General features: G+C 34.2%; 3 protein-coding genes across 5 annotated transcripts; 1 reads left to right on the top strand and 2 right to left on the bottom strand.

Annotated features, from left to right (window-relative positions):
- The first annotated feature begins 706 nt into the window (after positions 1-706).
- LOC139845494 (scarecrow-like transcription factor PAT1) lies at positions 707-3,282 on the top strand. The gene is made up of 2 exons (XM_071835748.1): positions 707-926; positions 1,675-3,282. The coding sequence occupies exon 2, from the start codon at positions 1,742-1,744 to the stop codon at positions 3,170-3,172; it is 1,431 nt and encodes a 476-aa protein (XP_071691849.1). The 5' UTR covers positions 707-926; positions 1,675-1,741; the 3' UTR covers positions 3,173-3,282.
- A 211-nt stretch (positions 3,283-3,493) lies between these two features.
- On the bottom strand, positions 3,494-7,187 carry LOC139845495 (probable WRKY transcription factor 33). Its single transcript, XM_071835749.1, has 5 exons — positions 7,017-7,187; positions 5,331-6,101; positions 4,276-4,432; positions 4,037-4,195; positions 3,494-3,945 (listed from the first exon to the last, which is right to left on the bottom strand). Exons 2-5 carry the CDS (start codon positions 6,049-6,051, stop codon positions 3,696-3,698), a joined length of 1,287 nt encoding a protein of 428 aa, XP_071691850.1. The 5' UTR covers positions 6,052-6,101; positions 7,017-7,187; the 3' UTR covers positions 3,494-3,695.
- A 2,297-nt stretch (positions 7,188-9,484) lies between these two features.
- LOC139845496 (putative MO25-like protein At5g47540) lies at positions 9,485-12,537 on the bottom strand. 3 transcript variants are annotated; one of them, XM_071835752.1, is made up of 11 exons: positions 12,184-12,537; positions 11,691-11,849; positions 11,388-11,506; positions 10,983-11,057; positions 10,769-10,862; positions 10,524-10,583; positions 10,381-10,446; positions 10,045-10,143; positions 9,910-9,954; positions 9,713-9,815; positions 9,485-9,644 (listed from the first exon to the last, which is right to left on the bottom strand). In XM_071835752.1, exons 1-11 carry the CDS (start codon positions 12,301-12,303, stop codon positions 9,547-9,549), a joined length of 1,038 nt encoding a protein of 345 aa, XP_071691853.1. In that variant the 5' UTR covers positions 12,304-12,537; the 3' UTR covers positions 9,485-9,546. The 3 variants fall into 3 exon arrangements, with proteins under 3 accessions (XP_071691853.1, XP_071691852.1, XP_071691851.1); XM_071835751.1 differs by having other exon boundaries at positions 10,983-11,054; positions 11,388-11,524; XM_071835750.1 differs by having other exon boundaries at positions 11,388-11,524.
- Positions 12,538-19,892: the final 7,355 nt, after the last annotated feature.

Below are 19,892 nucleotides of genomic sequence, written 5' to 3' on the forward strand. Positions count from 1 at the left end.
GTCAAATAATCATTTTCATATAAAATCTTAACTAAACGCCACCCAAATATTCAACGGGTTATATCTTCTCGCTCGCAAAGAGTTAAATTTTCCCGACACCATCGTTAAACTCGAAATAATTTTAGGAACACAATGTCACTAACTATACGCAAAACGAACGCTTTTTTTAAAAAACGCGACGAAAGTGCCCCTGGTTACTATTCACGGTTTTTGTCTATTACATAGTATATAAATTTGAGGTACTTTTCATACACGTTGATTTTGCGTTAAATTTTTAAAAGTCGACAACTCCATAGCGAAACGCGGAGATGCACATATATTGTTAATTTAAAATAATATTTAAATCTTTCACGGATTATACCTTTTAGTTCGACTTAAGTTGCGCTTCAACGACATCATCGTTAGCCACGAAATAATTTTACAAACTAAACGCAATAAAATACATTGAAAACCGAACCTCCGGCGCAAAGCGAGGTTTCGTAAACTAGTTTCCACCAAATTTCATAATTATTGTGTCTTAAATTTCACTCCCCTTCAAAAGATAAACAATGGCACTAATGTAATTTGTTCATATCCAGGACCACACTCAATTCTAGATTCTTTAATAAGTACCTCATCAATCTCTAGTTGCTAGTACTTCTGCCTTTTCCCTTTGTTAAATGATCCTATACTCCACTTTCTATTTTAGTTGTGGTTCCACCGTCTGATTCCAACTCAATTTACTAAAGGATGCTTCTCATTCCTGATTATTTTCTATTTCTTTATTTATATAAATAATCTTTGTTCTTTATTCATCATCTCCACTCTCACCTTTTTTTTCCTTTCAACTTAACTCCACCCTTCACATTTGTATAACTAATGAGTGTTTCCCATTTTAGTACTACTTCACTGCAGCTCAAGAACTCATTTTGATGGTGTTTCCTTAGGTGGGTCCTTTCTCTGTTTTTCTCTATTAATTTTTTTGCTAACAAAAATTGTACACATGATTTACTTGGGTAAGTGCTTTATTGATTATGTGTTGTATACCAGATTAAAGATTTATAATGAGGGATAGGGCTTTCATCAATTAGATATGGGTTCTTGTTATCTTGATTCACCCACAACTTCCCTGAAGTTTATTCGGATGAATAGATGATTGATGAACCTGATAGTTGTAACTGAAAAATACTTAGTAATGTACCAAAATGATGAGCCTTTTCCTATAAAGATTCTTACTTTGTTCTTATAAAAAAGGTCAAAACTTTCTTGAACTATCTTCAATCTTCACTCATTTTAATGGAAAAATTACCCAGAAAAGATAGAAAATTTGAGATGGGTTTTTGTTAAAAGGCATAACTTGCTTCACCAACTCTAATTATTCAGCAATTAAATGAATCCTTTAGCCATTAATTGATGAAATTTCAGCTATTTATCTAATTCCTAGTTTGTCGTGTACTTGGGAGGTAGAAATTAGAATCCAGAGCAGGTTCACACCATCTTTTAGTTTCTTTGACTATAACAGATTAGATTTCTTATTATTTATTTAATTTATTCCTATTTTTCAAGGGTTTTTCTTTTCAGTAATATTCATGGGGATTGGTGAGTATTGACCAAATTCATACCATGTTTTTAGTTTCTTTGACCCTGACTTGCATAATTTTCTTCTCATAAAGCTTCCTCCTTTTATGTATACAGATTGTTGAAGTTAGAAATTGTGTATTCTGTTCTTATATACACAAGCATCCGCAACAAAAGATCAACCATGTCGAATGCGTGGTACCACCAATCTATGCAAGGATATGATATTACTTGTAAACCTCAGTTTCAAACTTTAGATAGTATTAGCTACGGAAGCAATTTGTTCATCAAACCTGAACCAAATTATAACCTCGATTCTCCGGTGACCGACTCTTGTGTGACTGATGACCTTAATGAGTTTAGGCACAAGTTGAGACAATTAGAGACTGTAATGCTTTCAGATTTGTATGATGAATCTGAAAACGGAAAGTTGCTATTTGGCAATGGGATTGTTGACTTTCCTGATATAGAAATATGGAAAAAGATGGTGGAGGATGTACCAAAACGAGACTTGAAAGAGGTTCTTATTGAATGTGCGAAAGCAGTTTCGAATAATGATTTCTCAACTGCTCAGTTTTATATTTCTGAGCTGCAGCAGCTGGTGTCGGTTTCTGGGGAACCGATCCAACGGCTTGGGGCTTATATGTTGGAAGGGCTGGTTGCACGAATGTCGCTTTCAGGAAGCTCGATATGCAAAGAGCCTGCTAATGATGACCTTTTATCATCATACTCGAATATCTTGTATGAGGTCTGTCCTTATTTCAAGTTTGGTTACATGTCTGCAAATGGGGCGATTGCTGAAGCCATGAAGGATGAAAACCGGGTCCACATCATCGACTTCCAGATCGGTCAAGGAAGCCAGTGGGTCCCATTGATCCAGGCGTTTGCAGCCCGGCGTGGTGGGCCACCCAGCATCCGTATAACGGCTTTTGACGACACCACATCAGCACACGTGCGTGGAGGCAGGTTGCATACTGTAGGTCAAAGACTTTCTAGGCTCGCTAAATATTTCAACGTACCGTTTGAATTCCATTCGGTTGCAGTTTCGGTTTCTGAAGCTGGGATCGGACATTTCGGGACCCGACCTGGTGAAGCTCTAGCGGTGAACTTCGCGTTTGTGTTGCACCGTATGGAAGACGAGAGTGTGAGCACGAACAACCATCGGGATCGGATTTTAAGACTGGTAAAGAGCATGAAACCGAAAGTGGTAACTTTAGTTGAGCAAGAATCGAATACAAACACAGCGCCATTCTACCCTCGATTTGTAGAGGCTCTTGATTACTACAACGCAATGTTTGAATCGATGGATGTTAGTCTTCCAAGAGAACACAAGGGACGGATAAATGTGGAGCAGCATTGTTTAGCGAAAGCTGTGGTGAATATAATAGCATGTGAAGGTAACGAGAGGGTGGAAAGGCACGAGCTTCTTGGGAAATGGAAGTTGCGGTTTATGATGGCCGGGTTTAGCCCCTACCCACTGAGTTCGTTGGTTAACGGAACGATAAAGACGTTGATGAACAAGTACAGTGAGAGATATAGGCTTCAAGAAAGGGATGGAGCTCTGTATCTTGGTTGGATGAACAGAGATTTGGTTGCTTCTTGTGCTTGGAAATGAACAAAACAATTGAAAATGGGTGCGACTTGTACAATTGAAACCATCTTTTTATGAACTCAAGTGTTCATTTTTTAATATATGTTTGAGTTATAATCTTTGAGTTACAATGGAATCTTAAACAGTACAAGTGTTTTAAGAGTGTTAATAATAGCCCTAGTTTGTCGTTGGTAAAATTCAATATTTTAAAGTTAAATTGTATAAAAAAAGGAAACATAAAAATGATACATCTAAATAGTAGACTGAAGGCAATATAAATGTACAGTAACATTATTTATCAAATCTCATTTTCTCTAAAATTGTAAGTTAAAATAGCAGTAGAAATTAAAGATAAAAACTTGTTCATGATATCTATAGCTCATTCAAATAATCCAATATTTAATTTACCAATCATAAAGATTTATGGGTATATAACAACACTATGTTACTACCATTAAAACCTAAAGGTAGAACAATAGGAGATATAAACTAGACAATGGTACTTATAGTTAGTGGCAACAGGCTCATATTTGGAGCCTGTTCCTGCTCAGGTAGCACTAACATGAAGAACCACATCCATACCACTAGATTCTGGTTGAGATCTTGATCCCTCATTGACGACAAATTTTGAGCCACTACCGGTTCCCGAGACATTTTGAGTCACAGTTCGAGTACCAGCAGGCATATCGTGATCATGCCGTCCCTCATAAGTTGTGATCACCACTTTTTCATCTTGTGATGCCCGTTCTACATGTTTCTTGGCAGGGCACCCAGCACTTGAACACCGGTAATAGCTCCTGTAGTTATAACCAAAAAGCATGAGTAAGTAAGATACTAAGATGCAATAAACGTTATGTCTACGTAAAGATGCAAACTTTAATAATGTACCTTGGATTGGGATTGCCTTTCACTAATTTCTGCCCATATTTGCGCCACCTATAGCCATCATTTACAATATCAACTACGCTTGTTGTCTGAACAACCACTCGCGGCTCACAGTTTGTCTTGGTGGGAATACTGTCATTGACGTTAGAACTTTCTCTCTTCCTAAAAAGATAAATTAATTTAACAGAATTGAGTTGCATAAGAAATGAAATGTGATGTTAGTGAAAGGTGCTATAACTTACTGTCTCTTAGCGTCTGATGATATAATATCATTATTAATCTCACGTTTCATTTCGTTTGACTCTGAAACTACAATGGCCCTGGAATGATCAAGCTGATGCGTCTCTGTTTCTGATGCTTCGGGATCGTGAGATGTTGTAGGATGCGCAGACGAACGGTCTTCACATAATATATTGTTTAGTAAAGAATAAAAGGAACATTAGATGCATAAAGACGAAAGTGGATATATATATATATATATATATATATATATATATATATATATATATATATAGTGGTAGGATCAAGAGGGAAGTAACCAATCGGGGGGAAGCAAAAACTTTTTTTTTTTTTTTCGTTTTTTGAAAAAACTTTGTTCACGGACATTATAGATGGGATGAAAATATGAACATTTAGTAGAGACACTTTGTGATAAATGTTTTTATTTTGGCGGGAAAACGCTCGAAGAAGTAATATATAACAATTATCGTGTTTTTCGAGCGTATGTTGAGGTTTTAGCTATTGGGGTTTAGATATTAGGGTTTAGATATTAGGGTTTATAGGGTTTAGATATTAGGGTTTAGAAATTTAGGGTTTAGATTTAGATTTAGGGTTTAGATTTAGGATTAGATTTAGGGTTTAGATTTAGAATTTAGATTGAGTTTTTAACACGAACGGTTTAGAGTTTATGGTTTAGGGTTTAGGGTTTGGTGTTTTGGGTTTATGGAATAAACCCAAAACACCAAACCCTAAACCCTAAACTCTAAATCGGGCGAAATTTTATTTCACAAAACATGAAGAAAAAAAACGTTAACATTCTTCACGAACAATATTATCTTGAATGTTATTTTTGTCGATCGTTTTCCCGCCTAAATAATAACATTCATCACGAAGTGTCTCTTCTAAATGTTCATATTTTCGTATATTTTCGTGTGATCTTGATGCCGGGAAAAAAAATTCCAAAAAAAACGAAATTTTTTTTTTTTCCTTCCCCCGCTCCCCCCGATTGGTTACTTCCCCATTGATCCTGCCCCTATATATATATATATATATATATATATATATATAGATGGTATACCTTCAGATGGGGTCAACGAGGGCTCATCAGACACACTCGATTGAACAGGAAGAACATATGCCGAGCCTTTAACAAGTGTATGAGGCGGCTTAGGATGTTCATGATTCCATAAATAATTTATTTCTGTAATATTCCCATCGTGTGAACGTTCCACTTGCTTTCTTGCAGGACAATTAGAAACAGTACATTTGTAATAGCTCCTCACAAATGTATTTCCCTTTACAAGCTTCTGACCATATTTTCTCCAATTATATCCATCTCCGGTAGGCTTTTCAGGTAGTTTAAGGAAAGTGACACCTTCATCAGAATGTGTTACATGCGCAACATTGTCAACATTGCGCCTCGTTGGCAGTTTGTCCAGCCCTTTCTCAGGCCTTAACGCCATGATAAAACTTTCATGATCAGCATCCGGAGGAGTTTGCTGTGCAATTGGGGAGTCTTTTTTAGGTATTATAGATAGTGTATTTTCTTCTCGAAAAGACTCGGAACCAGCAACCGGGGTAAGAAGGGTAGGTATATCATTTTCACTATCCAACTCGTTCTCAGGTTGCACGGTTGTAGAACTTCCTTCTTGATTGGAATTTGAGGCGTGACTCACACTATCCTGGGACTCCTTAACTATTATAGACTCTAGTTTTGTTTCTTGATTAGACAGTGATGTTTGGTCTCTGCTGTCAGGGTCACTGGTCAACTTCAAATTGTCAGGTGACTTCTCCATCATGGTTAGCTCATTTCCATTTTGGTTGCATTGTGATCAAATTTTGTTAAAATCTGCACAAAAATATAACTTCAGCCAACTCTAGTTATAATAATAGATAAAGATGGCTTAATGATATCATTAATATTAATTAATTGAATCTAGCAATGAACCTAAGAAAGTGTAACATTCCAGGTGCATCATATAAAATAATAAAATATTTGCTAATATATACAGTAGTTATAGATAAAAAGTTATATATGAACACATTTCAGTATGTGATAGTCACGGTTACCTAGTTCTTCCTGTTTGTTCTTTGCACATTCTGTCAGTTGTACAGTGTATCACAAAAAAGTTGTTTATTGACGCCACATTCGACAGATAAATACGCTATTGATAATTTGTTAACTAAAAGATTATAGTTTGGAAAGACAATCCACATACGATGAAACAATGGAAAAGATCAAAATTGCAAAATCTTCAACTACAAAATCAAACATGCTAAAATCTTTAAGTTAAATAACAGTTAGACAAAAGCCGTAAATCATTAAACAGTAGAAAAGTTGGAGATGAAGATCAAGGTATTCTATACAATACTAACCTCCAGGCTTCAATTCAGCTATCTAATTAGAACTGAAACTGATAAAAATCCTGAATCACTATGCGCAAAGCTAACATTTTTCAAATGCTTACAATCCCATATAAATACGTGCCAATATATCGTTTAAAATTCCATCAACCGATCATTATTCACTAATAAGTTATAAGCATTAGACTAACTGTGAGATATAGCACCAAAAATTAAATCCTAAAAAGTAAAACCTTGAAAAAAGTCAAACCTATAAGCAGTCAACAATATCAAAATTGAATAATAGATACACGAAATTCACATCATTAGTAGTCTATCAGAGCTAAAAGTGATCAAAATATAATAAGTAAAATAACTAAAGCGCTAAACTTGAACTAAAAACCCTAAAATCAGATTATACCTTTTTTGGTAGAGTTAAGGGTACCGGAGTGAAATTTGGCGCCGTCGATCACGCAGGAGCAGATAATTGATTCCTGCGAGCTCAGTGAAAGTGTGGGTGAGTGAAATTGAGCTGAAAAAGAAAAGGGTAAAATAATGGATCGTAAGGGAGAAGAAGAATGAATGGAGGGTGTGTTCGTATGTGGTAGAGTGTAGAGAAAAGAATATGCGTGTCCTCTGTTGGTTGTTGAATAAGTTACATCAAACTTCCCTAAACTTCTTAAAATTAGTACAACTTGTCCCTCAAATCTAAACAAATATTTATGAGTTTGTGAATTAAAATGACAATTGACAATTGACAATTGACTTTAATGTAAAACTGCTACTTTTATTTCTTCTATATTGTATTATGTAGTTACTAGAAGTTGTAATATGAATTGTTACATACAAATTAAAGTTTTAGAAATTTAAAATTGAAAGTAGAGGTGCAAACTAGTCGAGCTGGTCGGTTCTTGTAGCTACCGCAACTACAGTTGGATAGCTAGACCATCTATTCTATATTTCAAACTTGTTAAACCTGGTCAACCTTCTCATTCATGAAAGGATTTCTCATTCAATGATAAATGTCAATTGAGAGCACCCTCATTTCCGGTGAGAGAATCATGTTGCACAAAAGAGGGAAAGTCCTCCTACTAAACAAGTTCATTAATTAATATTAATAAGAAAGAACTTAACTTAGGGCAGTCAGCCTCACTTCACACACCATATCGCCTTGCTATTTGCATTCATCCTTATAACTTACCGAAGCGAGGATCTCGTGTTATCATTGAACGGTTAAGTATTATAAAACTTTGAATTTGACTCAACCTTGGACTATTATATATATTGATCATTTTTATACAATTACATATTTATATTATTTTATTATAAAAATAAGAAATTCGAGAGCTCGCTCGGTTCGAAATAAAGCTCGAACTTGTCTAAGCTCAATTCAATTTGAACTCGTTTAAACTCAGTTCGAATCAAATTTTAACGAGTTGAGTTCTAGTAGCTCGCGATTAGCACCTACCATTTAGATCCCTAAATGGAAGCAATTTTATTATATTATATTATATTTTATATATATATATATATATATATATATATATATATATATATATATACCAATAGCCCCGAGAGTCGAGGACTATACCTAAGAAAATATATTGTACATTAATGATGAAACATAGAGGTTAGTAACTAAAGATGGTACGAGTCGCTTTGTGGCTGCTGGTGCTTTTGTTGTTGTTACGGTAGCGGTCGGCGTTCTCGCGACCGACATCGTTGTTTATTATTGTATCTTTTTTTAGTTGTTGTTTGTTTAGTGCTTATGATACTTAGATTTTCCATATGTTAGCGTTTTTAGGCATGTTTATTGCTTTGCTAGTCTTTTGTCTTCCACCATGTTGGCTGAAACAACGATTTAGGTTTGTAGTTTTAATTTCCGTTTGTCTAATTTGGTTCATATCTCCTTCGTATTGGTTGTACTTGTTAATCGCCATGTTGGCTGGAACAATATTTTGGTTTTGTAGTTTTAGTTTCCGTTTGTTTAACTTGGTTCGGATCTCCTTCGTATTGGTTCGGATCTACTTGTGTAACTTTGAGATTGCATTTATGATACCATGAACGAGTTCTGAAGTTTTAATGTCGGTATTGGGCCCAGAGGCGGATAGACCTTATAAAACATTGATGCTTGTGATTGAAGAAGGGCAGTTAACCTCTAATGGTGGTTGGATGCATGGTGGGAGAGTTGCCTTGTACATATAACCCTCTATTCTACAAATGATGAATCTTGGTCTTGATTGGTTTTAGTTTGACTAGCAAATATTTGAATAGTAGCACCATTGTGGATTATTGTAGCCTTTCGTCAACCATATAATGTGGAGGAAGAATATAACATATGATTGTCTAAGGGCCGAGAAAGCAATGGGCTTTTTGTAATATTACAGTTGGATCTAAGATGTATGGTAGTAGGACAAGTTGACAGGAGTTTAGGTTTGGGAAAGAGATTAGTGGACGAGTTCCAGTCATTTTAGGAGAGTTTGGGTTTATACCCCATGCAACCCAACCGAAAGGAGACATAAATGTGCTACAACCTTATAATCTTTGTTGTCTTAAAGAGAAAGCGGGAAGACAAAAGGACAAACATAGGCAATGGCTACAACCTTATAATCTTTTTGCTTTCAGGACTTGTTGGGAGAAGATGATGTATATGCATATTGACATTTGATAACATAGATAAATAAATCTATATGTAAGAAAAATGATAACACTAAGTGCAAATTTAGCTGTGCATGAGATACAAAACATTCTAGCAGTTTCGCTTTTTCATAAAACAAAACAATGCATCTAAATGAAATCTATCTATCTATGCCTTTATATCATGGTAAATAGAAATATGTAGGCCTTTCTGCTTGGTGCCAAAAAAAAAAAAACAAAAAAAAAAAAACAAAAAAGGGACCAAGAAACAAGTTTTAGAGCAATGATCAGCTGTTAATTAACACGAGATCTCTTCACATTTCTTTAAAGTTGTGCATAGTTTGATCTTTCGGCTCAAGGGTGGCAATTTCCTTCACCACTTCAGCTTTGTCAGATTCAAATTGCTCATCGGCTGCAAGAGAATACGTGTGTAAAAAACATGTTATGATGGAAAAACCTGCAAAAGATAAAGTTTTGTACCTTTTTCTAAATTAAAGTCACTAAAAAACCGAATGAGCTTGCTTCTATTTGCAACTAGCACATTCACAATCTCTGGAGGCTTTCTCTGGTTAGCAGGAAAAAGCTATTTAAAAGGAAAAGAGATAATTTAGACCAAAAATTCAAGTAAATAACCAGAAATAGTAATGTTATTGAATACAGAACCATTCCATAATTACCTTGAACACATGGAAAGCTTCTATCTGTATGCTCCTGTTTGAATCCTGAAGAAAAAGGACAGAAGTTTCAACACGCATTGTGCAAGATGTAAAAACATTAAGTTACTGCAACGAAATATAGTATATATAGATTACCCTAAGAAGATTCATGTGGATCCTCATGTTATCCAATGAGGACACATATCGAACCATAACAGAGGTATTTGAACGATCCAGTAACATTGATCCCAGTAGCTGAAGATTTTCAGCCATAAAAACAGTTAACATTTAAGAAGAGAGACATGTGTTTCACTTGCTAATGCAACAAAAGGCATACAGATTCAACCATAGAGCTATTAGAAATCAAAATCAAGAGAATGATTCTAAAAAACGATAATACTAACAAACACGATTTTGTACTAGGCACTAGAATGCATATAATAAAGGTATGTTTGATGATGTATATAAAGAGGTCAAGTAATAATACTAGACCTTGACAGCATTCCGTCGGGTAATGTAGTTGGAAGATTCCATCAATGAATTGTACTCTTGAAAGAACTGCAACCAATAAATACAGTTATAATTTTTGAGAGCATAACAAATATAAAGAGGATTGTATAAAGCACAACACTTACCCAATCATAATTCTTAGAAAGAAATTCAGCAACGGTTGACTTGTGACGAGTTAATAGCTCCTGAAATGAAGATAAAAATGAACCCCTCACTATGTTATCCACTAACAGCACTAAAGCAAACATAATATGTGTATTTGTATTGGTTAATGCATTAGACGTCTCACAAATCATCAGATTATCTAAAATTTTGACGACGACTGTATACTTTCAAGAAGTTAATAAAGGAAGGGGGCCATGATACATACTCTAAATGTTGCTGTTGCATCTGATGCTATGTCAAAACAAGGGTCCTGTATGTACCTGAAGAACATTTTAATGTAATCTGACTCGAGAATGTATCTGTGAAGCAATAAGATGAAGTTAGCTTACACTCACGAGATGAGAATGTTTTGTACAATTATTATAAACATTATATAGCAGGAAGACAGTTAAAAACATAAATCCTAATATGATGCTTACTTTGCAGCGACTTGATGACGGATACATTCTCTTAAAATCGCACCATATGATAGAGCGAGTTCCGAGTCATCACTGCTGAAAGTTGAACATAATTAGCTAAAACTTGGAGTCATCTTAAACTAGAAAGCAAAATGTGTTGTCAACTCAAACATAAACAGAACAACAAACCTAAATCATCAAAAAACAAAACAAAAATTTTTAAAAATTAAAATGCAGAAAATGAAGCACATTTCTATACTGCTATTCCTTGTAAACTACGGAGTAATGAATAGATGAAGTCGTGAAACACTTGAAGATTTTTAACAAATTTGTATGAAGGATGTTATACCTAACCTACACGACATAAAATTTGCAGTAGATACAGTTTGACACCAGATAACCAAATATACGTAGCAAAGAGCTCACCAAGGTAACAGCAGTGCAAGAAGGTCAGAATTGCACTCCAAATATTCAGAAGCAATAGACCTTCCATTCACTCGTTGCCTTTGCAAATTCATTATAACATGCGTAACATCTTGACGTGTCTGCAAGATACCAAACTCCTTGCTTTTATAGCATCGAAAACATGATTAAAATAAAATGAATAAGCGTTAAATCATCCCACAAGCCAGCCATAAACAAACTATACAAAAGTTTCATAATCACCTACACTAATACTACCCCTTCCCCTAGTTCCCACAAGTATTAAGCATAATTCATATGACATACCCCAGTGTCCAAATCAGGAAGTGAAGCTATCAACATGCGAAATGTGTCTTCCTTATAAAACTCCAGTGTCAACTTCACACAAGCCTCTTCTGTCGGCTCTCGTTCACCACCGTAAAGCGCCGTCCTCATTTCATGTATCACCTTTCTTAGCTCACATATCTGCACCATTAATACAAGTATCGTATTCATATTCGCAGTCATACTAACAATCGAAAGCAGGTAAGCAACCTTTTCTACCTATGAAATCCTTGAAGATACTATTCTGTAAACAAAATATCATCTACTGAATACTAATTTAAAAATATTATTCAGTGTTATATTCATCAACATCTATTCAAGCACAATTCATTACTTTCAAAACATAAGTATCCCTAAATTATGTATTATACATATACATATGTAACTCTAATAATATCATTTGTTTTTTTATATATCAAAATCAATATATCTCGACTTATCGAATGCAAAATAATCAAATCGAATCAAATTTAACCTTTTCCTGACGTTTGGTTTTACGAACGGCGAGATTGGGGGCGGTGTACGGTAGCAGGTGGCGGAGATGTTGAACGAGCTCCACAGGTGTACGAGGCTTTGTTTTGAAAAGCCCCTTCATTGGTCTGGAGAAACAGGGCACAACTAGAGTCCCCGTTTTTGCACACGAAAAAAAAATAATTAGGGTTTTCTTTCGGGTAATTAGGGTTTTGGAATGAAAAAAAGAGGGATTAGAAGGATAATAATGTTGTCGATCGAATATAACTTTCGATTGGATTAAGGATTAATGAGGATTTTAGAGAGTATAATCGATGTAAAACTGAAATTGAAAAAGGGCAGATGTTAGGGTTTCGGGGGTATATATACGAATGAAATTGAATGTGAAGGAATTTGTAATGACATAGAATTGTATTTGTAGAGGGACAAGGAGTTTGATGATGAGAGTAACTGCAGATTATTCTCCAGATTTAGCGGGAATGACACGTAAGATACCTTATACGAATATGATCATTTTTTGTTTTTTAGTACATTCGTGATAGCACGTGACTTATCCCGATGGCACATGTGTGATAGTATAAGAGTATAAGACGATGATCAACTCGGAGATTAACGAGTACAATTGATACAACAGTAATCCAACAAACTAGCCTAGTTATATCAAACAAGCTCACTAAAAGGATGAAAAAACCATTTGAATTGGACAAACGAGAAAATGAACCTAATGTAACCGCTCGCAACCAATCTGAACGTCGCCAAAGAAAAAGCATGAGACAACACCAATCTTACGAGTCGACACAAACGATCACCAACTTCAAAATACTGGTCACACCACCTAAACTGAAACCAGATTTCCAACGCTTTTCATAAATTGATAGACTATAACGTTCTACATATATATAATACAGAGTATCTACTAATCAAACCTTAAAATCTAATCAACCCTAAAATATAAAGTACAATGAACCTCGTGACTATTATTGATTATCATAATCACTATTTATAGAATATAATATCTCTCTAAAATCCTAATGGACCCAAGCCCACATATTGGACTTGGGTCTAACCTAATATGTTTAGCAATCCCCCGTAGTTCGAACGGCGAAATCGCAAAAGTTCGAACTGGAAGGAGACACAAATATCAAATAAATAATAATAATAAAAAACATAATATTTCTTTTCTTGATTTGTTGCGCTGAATAGAACGATATTCGCTGATTTGGTTGTGTATGTCTTAATGGCTTCTCCTTTTCCGTAGCTTTTTTTTTTACGGCGTGACTTGTGCCTAAGGATCAAGTACCACTTTAGTATGCAATTTTTGTCGACGATAATAATATTCTTCAAAGCTACGATAACAATATTGTATTTTGTGTAAAAAAAAAAAAACAATATTCTTCAAAGCTTCAAACAAGAATTTTGACTATATTATCTTTTTTGTGTTTTTTTTTATATATTTCTTTTTTTTTTCAGAATTTGGAACCTAGTTAAGCTAGGCTCAGCCCCACGCTGATTATTAATATTCTACCTATGATATTTTGCGAACAATATTTTGTTTAAGAGATGTTTGAGGCTGGCTGTTACGCATGAGAGGGAAAAAAAACAGACAATATTTTAATCAAAATAATACAGTAGAAGTTGTATATATTGAAATAGCGCATCGGAGGTTGGGAGGATAATTTTAGGTAGACTAAAAAAAACATAGGTGGCATGTAGAGAGGATAATAAACATGCATGCACTGCACAAAAAATTGCTAGGTGGCGGCTGCAATTCCAATATAGGTTTAAGAATGAAAGGTAATTGGTGCCTGCGGCGCTCTTGTGGGTGTAGCGCCCATTTTTTTCTTTTTTTTTCAATTTTTTTTCTTTTTGACAGAATATAAACCCGTGAGGATTAGTGTGTTGTTGATCAACTATTTATAACGATTACATAAATCTCTAATAGCCTAATAAACCCTGTGAAAGGGCTCAGCCCCACGCCGATTTATTATTGTAGAAAGTTTATTGAAAATTAAAAATTAAAGATAATTCAAGAGAGAAAACAAAAAATAGAAACGATGTTCAATTGAAACGGTTGAATACAAATTCAAAATTTAGAAAAGAAAAGATAAGAGCAAATAATAGAAAGATTTGGGTGAGAATTTAAAAAGGAAATAGAATATTGATAGAAAAGAAAATGAAACGTATTATATGACAATTTTGGGAAGTTGGACGCTGTAGGCCGAGTTGTTCAAAATGCATATTGAGATAAACATAATAGATAATAGAATATGACTGAAACATACTATAGATGATGCTTTTGGATGGCTGCGAAGAAAGAAAGAAAGAAAGAAACAAACATAAAAGGTACGAAGTATATAATAATAAAAAAAGAAATTGAACCAAAAGAGGCGGTTTGAATCTGTATATTTTCTTTAAAAGGTTGAAGAATTAAGCAAGAGAAGAATTAAGCAAGAGAAGAATTAAGCAAGTAACACTGTACTCGAACAATTCTTGCATCTTGATTTTAAGAAGCACACATAGAACGAAGAAACTAACGGTTAGGTGTTGAGATAGCGGATGAGATATTTGACGGGTGGCTTAGAGACGGCGGCTCATGGCGGCCGACTAGGTCTCGGGATTAACCCGCTCTTGATACCATGTTACACAATGAAACCCCGTGACTATTATTGATTATCATAATCACTATTTATAGAATACAATATCTCTATAAAACTCTAATGGACTCAAGCCGAAATTCTTAAATCTAACTAAACTATAACATAGTCAAATTCAGAATCGAACTTGAGTCAATCTAATGAAGTGTTGCATTACTAGAAGGATATCTCATTTAGAAAGTCTTGCATTTTAAGGAAAGAAGAGTAAGATGATTTAGTCATTTTTTGTAGTGATAAACATTTCAAATTTATTACTACATCACTGCATTTTTATTGACCTGCTGAATTTACAAGAAATGGATGATTATTACCCGTGCATCTAACGGATGTTATCAACAGTCATATTTTATATGCTTTACTTTCTCTTCAGAGTGTAGAAATTAAGTTACGGCTTACTTTACATTTGTTTATTAGAGAGTAAATTATGCTAATGTCTTTATGTTGGTGATTTTAGCATGATCCAACGTCATTTTAGTTGATTGGATTGCTAAGTTGAAAGTGATCGAACCATTGAAACGCTACACGGATTTGGGAGTGTGGAGTACACGTTCGTAAAGCGTAAAATGGTTTGAGGTTATGTTAGTGAGCTTGGAAATAACATTTGGAACATAAGGAATGCGAAACGAGACTTGAAAAGGCCATACGCGCGAAAATCCTTAAACTGGAAATTTGATTTGCTGGGTAGTGTTAGGCCGCGGCGCGGCCGCATCCCCCGCGGCGCGGCTTAAAGCTTGGTTTTGAGGTCGAGCTTTTTGGCCTGTTTTCAAGTGTGATTCTTTGTTAGCCCGTGGCGCGGCTCTCAGGCCCGCGGCGCGGCTTAACACTGGTTCGCTGAAAAGGTGTCTTTTCAACCCAAAAGGCACATTTGAACCCCAAACGTTATGGGGTTGTTCCAGGACATTTAAGGACGGTTTTTATATGTATTTGGACTTGTTTAAGCACAAATACATGGGTATTATCTTCCAAGCATTGTATGGGTTCATATGAAAAGGTGTGACTTTTCAAAGACACCTTTTGACCCATTATAAATATATGGATTCATTTCCATATGAAGGGTTAGACTTTTTACACAATGTTCCAGATTTTTGAACATGTCTAACACACTTTCAACACAAAACTTACAGATTTATGCAATCTACAATTGCAAGGAACAATTATCTTTTGGTCAAGACGATTGTTCATACTAGTCTTATCCTAATAGTGATTTCGTGTAACCCGTGACCAAGTGGGTCGAAATACTCTATTAAGAAAGTGTTTCACGATTCTAGTATCAATCCGGTTGTTGATTCTTTACCCACTAATTCAATATTTCCCTAACAATTTAATAGAGTATTTTGAGAATCAAGGCTTAGGTGAATTTGTGAAGAATGTTGTAGACTTGGCACAAGAATCGTGTAAGATGGAATTGGATAAGAAGACTCAAATGGGTGGAGGATATTGTTGGCTCCAATATCATCCAGATACGTTTTCTGTTCCTTTTATATTATAGTTTGTTATGATACTGATAATCATATGAATACGTATTTACCATCTGTGACACATAAACATGTATGAATCAAATAATATATGTTGGTATTCATACTGGAACTATTAATGATTGATACTATTAATGGTTGGTTATATAATATAATATAATATCAATAATTATATCAATGATTGATATTTTGTGATATTTTGTGTCTGCAAGTGATGGATGGTCAAACGTTGTGACTATGATAAAATTGTAACCGTTGAATCCATAGTCAAATGTTGAATCTAGTTGTTAAACTGACTTTATTAAGGATTAAAGATTTGTGAATATGAAAAGTTGTACTTGGTACAATTGGCACAAAAGTCAAAATTTTCATGGGTGAATTCAATGTTCACTAAATTCTTTATATGAATATGAATGATCTTTAAAATGAATCCATGTGTATCGATGTGTATGATTACAGTGATTTTAGACCAACACCTTATTATAATACTCAGACAAATTCTTACAAGATGGAAATTATGGGTAGTTATTTCTTGTTGGTTAATGGTAGTTATGGTTTGTTAAAAGGCGTGACTGTAAGTCACTACCATTAGCAAAGAAATAACGGTGCTCGGTACTATCCATTGGTTCTTGATATGAGTATTGCGGACATAAGTTCCCATGTTAATCGTTGGTCATATAAGAAAGTTTGTGTTCATTTTATAACAATATGTTATATGTTATTGTCTGAATGTGTGTGGTGTTAATTAAAAAGAATGATTTAATATTCTTTTGGATATTAACATGGAATCCCCTCATGGGTTGTTACTAAATATTGTGATTGTTGATAAAACAATGGTGTTTAGTAACACTTGTTAAGAAATTTAACGGGTGGTAATAATCTATTCGATAAGTCACAAAATAATCTTCATCATTGTGAAGTGACTATTTGTTATTAAATAAAACTACCATGAAGTCTTGTTCCATTGTTGAGTTATGTCCATTACTCTTTTGATGTCTATCAAAAGATATGAGTTAGTAAAACAAATATGTTTTAATATGGAATGGGATTAGATGTTGCTTAATTGTTTTCAAATACCTTTTTGCTATTGAAATTGGTGGTATGATGTATGATATGACATCAAGTGACCAATATAGCATGGTGTTAAAAAGGTCAAGCAAGGTCTAGGATAATTTATTATGATGGGACTTAAGTATTTCAATACTTGTAAAAGCCAACCATGGATTATGGTTTAGTTCACAATGTGAAATCCTTAAGGCATATTAAATTTATTAAGTTTACTATTGATCAAGAAGATAATGCATCTTCAAGTTGTTGGATTTTACACTTGGTATAGATGAGATATCTTGGATCAAAAAGGTTGATGTTGAGATTACGGATATTATAAACTTGTTGTCATTACTTCTTGGTTTTAGAAGTGTATTGACTAGGGTATGTTTATAATTATAATCTCATGCCTAATGTAATGGTAATAATTGTGTACATAAGGATAATAGGGATACATTATCAAGGTGTAAAAATTATAAGTTTACATTGGTGACTTGTGAAAAGTTGGACATGTACAATGACTAATCAATCAATTGATTTGAATACTCATAAGTTTCTTATGGTGAAATAAGGACTTGGTAAATCCTTGGTTTAAAGGATTGCAAAAGAAAGAAAATTGATTGAAGTTATAATGAATGAGATGAAAGTTCATGGTGATCTCTAGTGATGGGATGACTTTGACTGAGGCATGTATTTGAAACAAGTGAAAGTCTAGACACTTATGCCTTAGACAAATTATGTTTCGTGAGGTCCATCACGAATGAAGTGATGTTTGTGGATTTTGTTGGATCAAAACAAAGTTTGACTAAATCACTTGATAAAAGCATTAGCTGGATGCGCGCAAAAGTTGGCTAATGTTGTGGGATTGAAGTCCATTTAGATCTTCCATAGTGGGATACCCAATTCCCTTCTAGTACAACGCTAGGAGCCGAATTCAATGAGGAAAGCCTACTATCTGAAGATTGGAACACATTTAAATATATGATTGATGTGCAGCGGGGTAGTATATAAAATAGTTATTATTTTACTAGGAAAAACTATTAAATACGATACAATTTTACACAAGATATTTATTTATTTATAGAATGGATATACTTAAACCTTGCTACAACACTTATAGGCAGTGTACCTAATCGTACAGTAGTGTAGTTTTTAGTAAGTCCGGTTCGTTCCACAGGGAAATCTTTAAACAAAGCTCAACGCTATATTAGTTAACTTTTATAAAAATACAAATATATATATAGGTAATATTATTATTATAAAGGGGGGGTTTTTACCGTTTAATGACCGGTTTGTCGATTTTAAAACTTTAGTCGCAGTTAAAACCTAATGTAAAATATAAAATAAATACAAGACTTTAAATTAAAGCGTAAAGTAAATAACGATAATGAAATTGCGAATAATAAAAATGCGATAAAATTAAATTGCGATAATTAAAAAGTACGATAATTAAAAGTGCGATAAAATAAAATAAATAAAAGTGCGATAATTAGAAGTGCAATTAAATATAAAATAAAGGAAATTAAATATGAAATAAAAGAATTATGCTTATTTAAACTTCCGTAATCATGATGTTTGACGTGTTGATTTTAGTTTTATGCCCATGGGTTAATTGTCCTTTGTCCTGGATTATTCAATATGTCCGTCTGGTTTTTGTCCATAACAGTCCATCAGTCATAAATATAAATTGCAAGTGTCCTTGTCAAATTATTATTATACCCGAAGATAAATATTCCAACTAATTGGGGATTCGAATTGTAACAAGGTTTTAATACTTTGTTTAATGAATACACCAGGTTATCGACTGCGTGTAAACCAAGGTTTTACTACTTTGTTAACAATTACACCAATTACCCTTGAATGTAATTTCACCCCTGTTTTAATTATTCTAGTGGCTATTAATCCATTCCCGTGTCCGGTTAAATGAACGATTACTCGTACATATAAATACCCCGCCCATCGTGTCCGATCGAGTGTATATGGTAATTTATAGGGACGCCCAATTGTAAATCTTTATATTAACATTAACAAACTTTCATTTAGTTAAACAAATATAAAGCCCATTAATAGCCCATAGTCTAGTTTCCACAAGTGTCGTTCTTTTATCCAAACCCCAATTATGGTACAAAGCCCAATTACCCAATTTTAGTAATTAGCCCAACATCATGATTACTTCGTTTTAAACAAGCATAATAATAACTTAGCTACGAGACATTAATATAAAAAGGTTGAACATAACTTACAATGATTAAAAATAGCGTAGCGTTACACGGACAGAATTTCGACTTACACCCTTACAACATTCGCTAACATACCCTTATTATTAGAATTATAATTAAAATTAAAATATAAATTATAAATATAAATATATTACGTATATATTGAGAGAGAGATTGAGAAATAAGATGATCAATTCGATCAGAATTCGGTTGGCTTTATAGCCAGAAGTGAAATTTGAGGCTCCGCGACTCGCGGCCAAATACCCTTAAAACTCCGCGAGTCGCGGAGAGGTATTTACAGTTTACACCCTTGGAGTT

This window comes from Rutidosis leptorrhynchoides, chromosome 4 (genome assembly GCF_046630445.1).
Source record: "Rutidosis leptorrhynchoides isolate AG116_Rl617_1_P2 chromosome 4, CSIRO_AGI_Rlap_v1, whole genome shotgun sequence".
NCBI classification, from domain to species: Eukaryota; Viridiplantae; Streptophyta; class Magnoliopsida; order Asterales; family Asteraceae; genus Rutidosis; species Rutidosis leptorrhynchoides.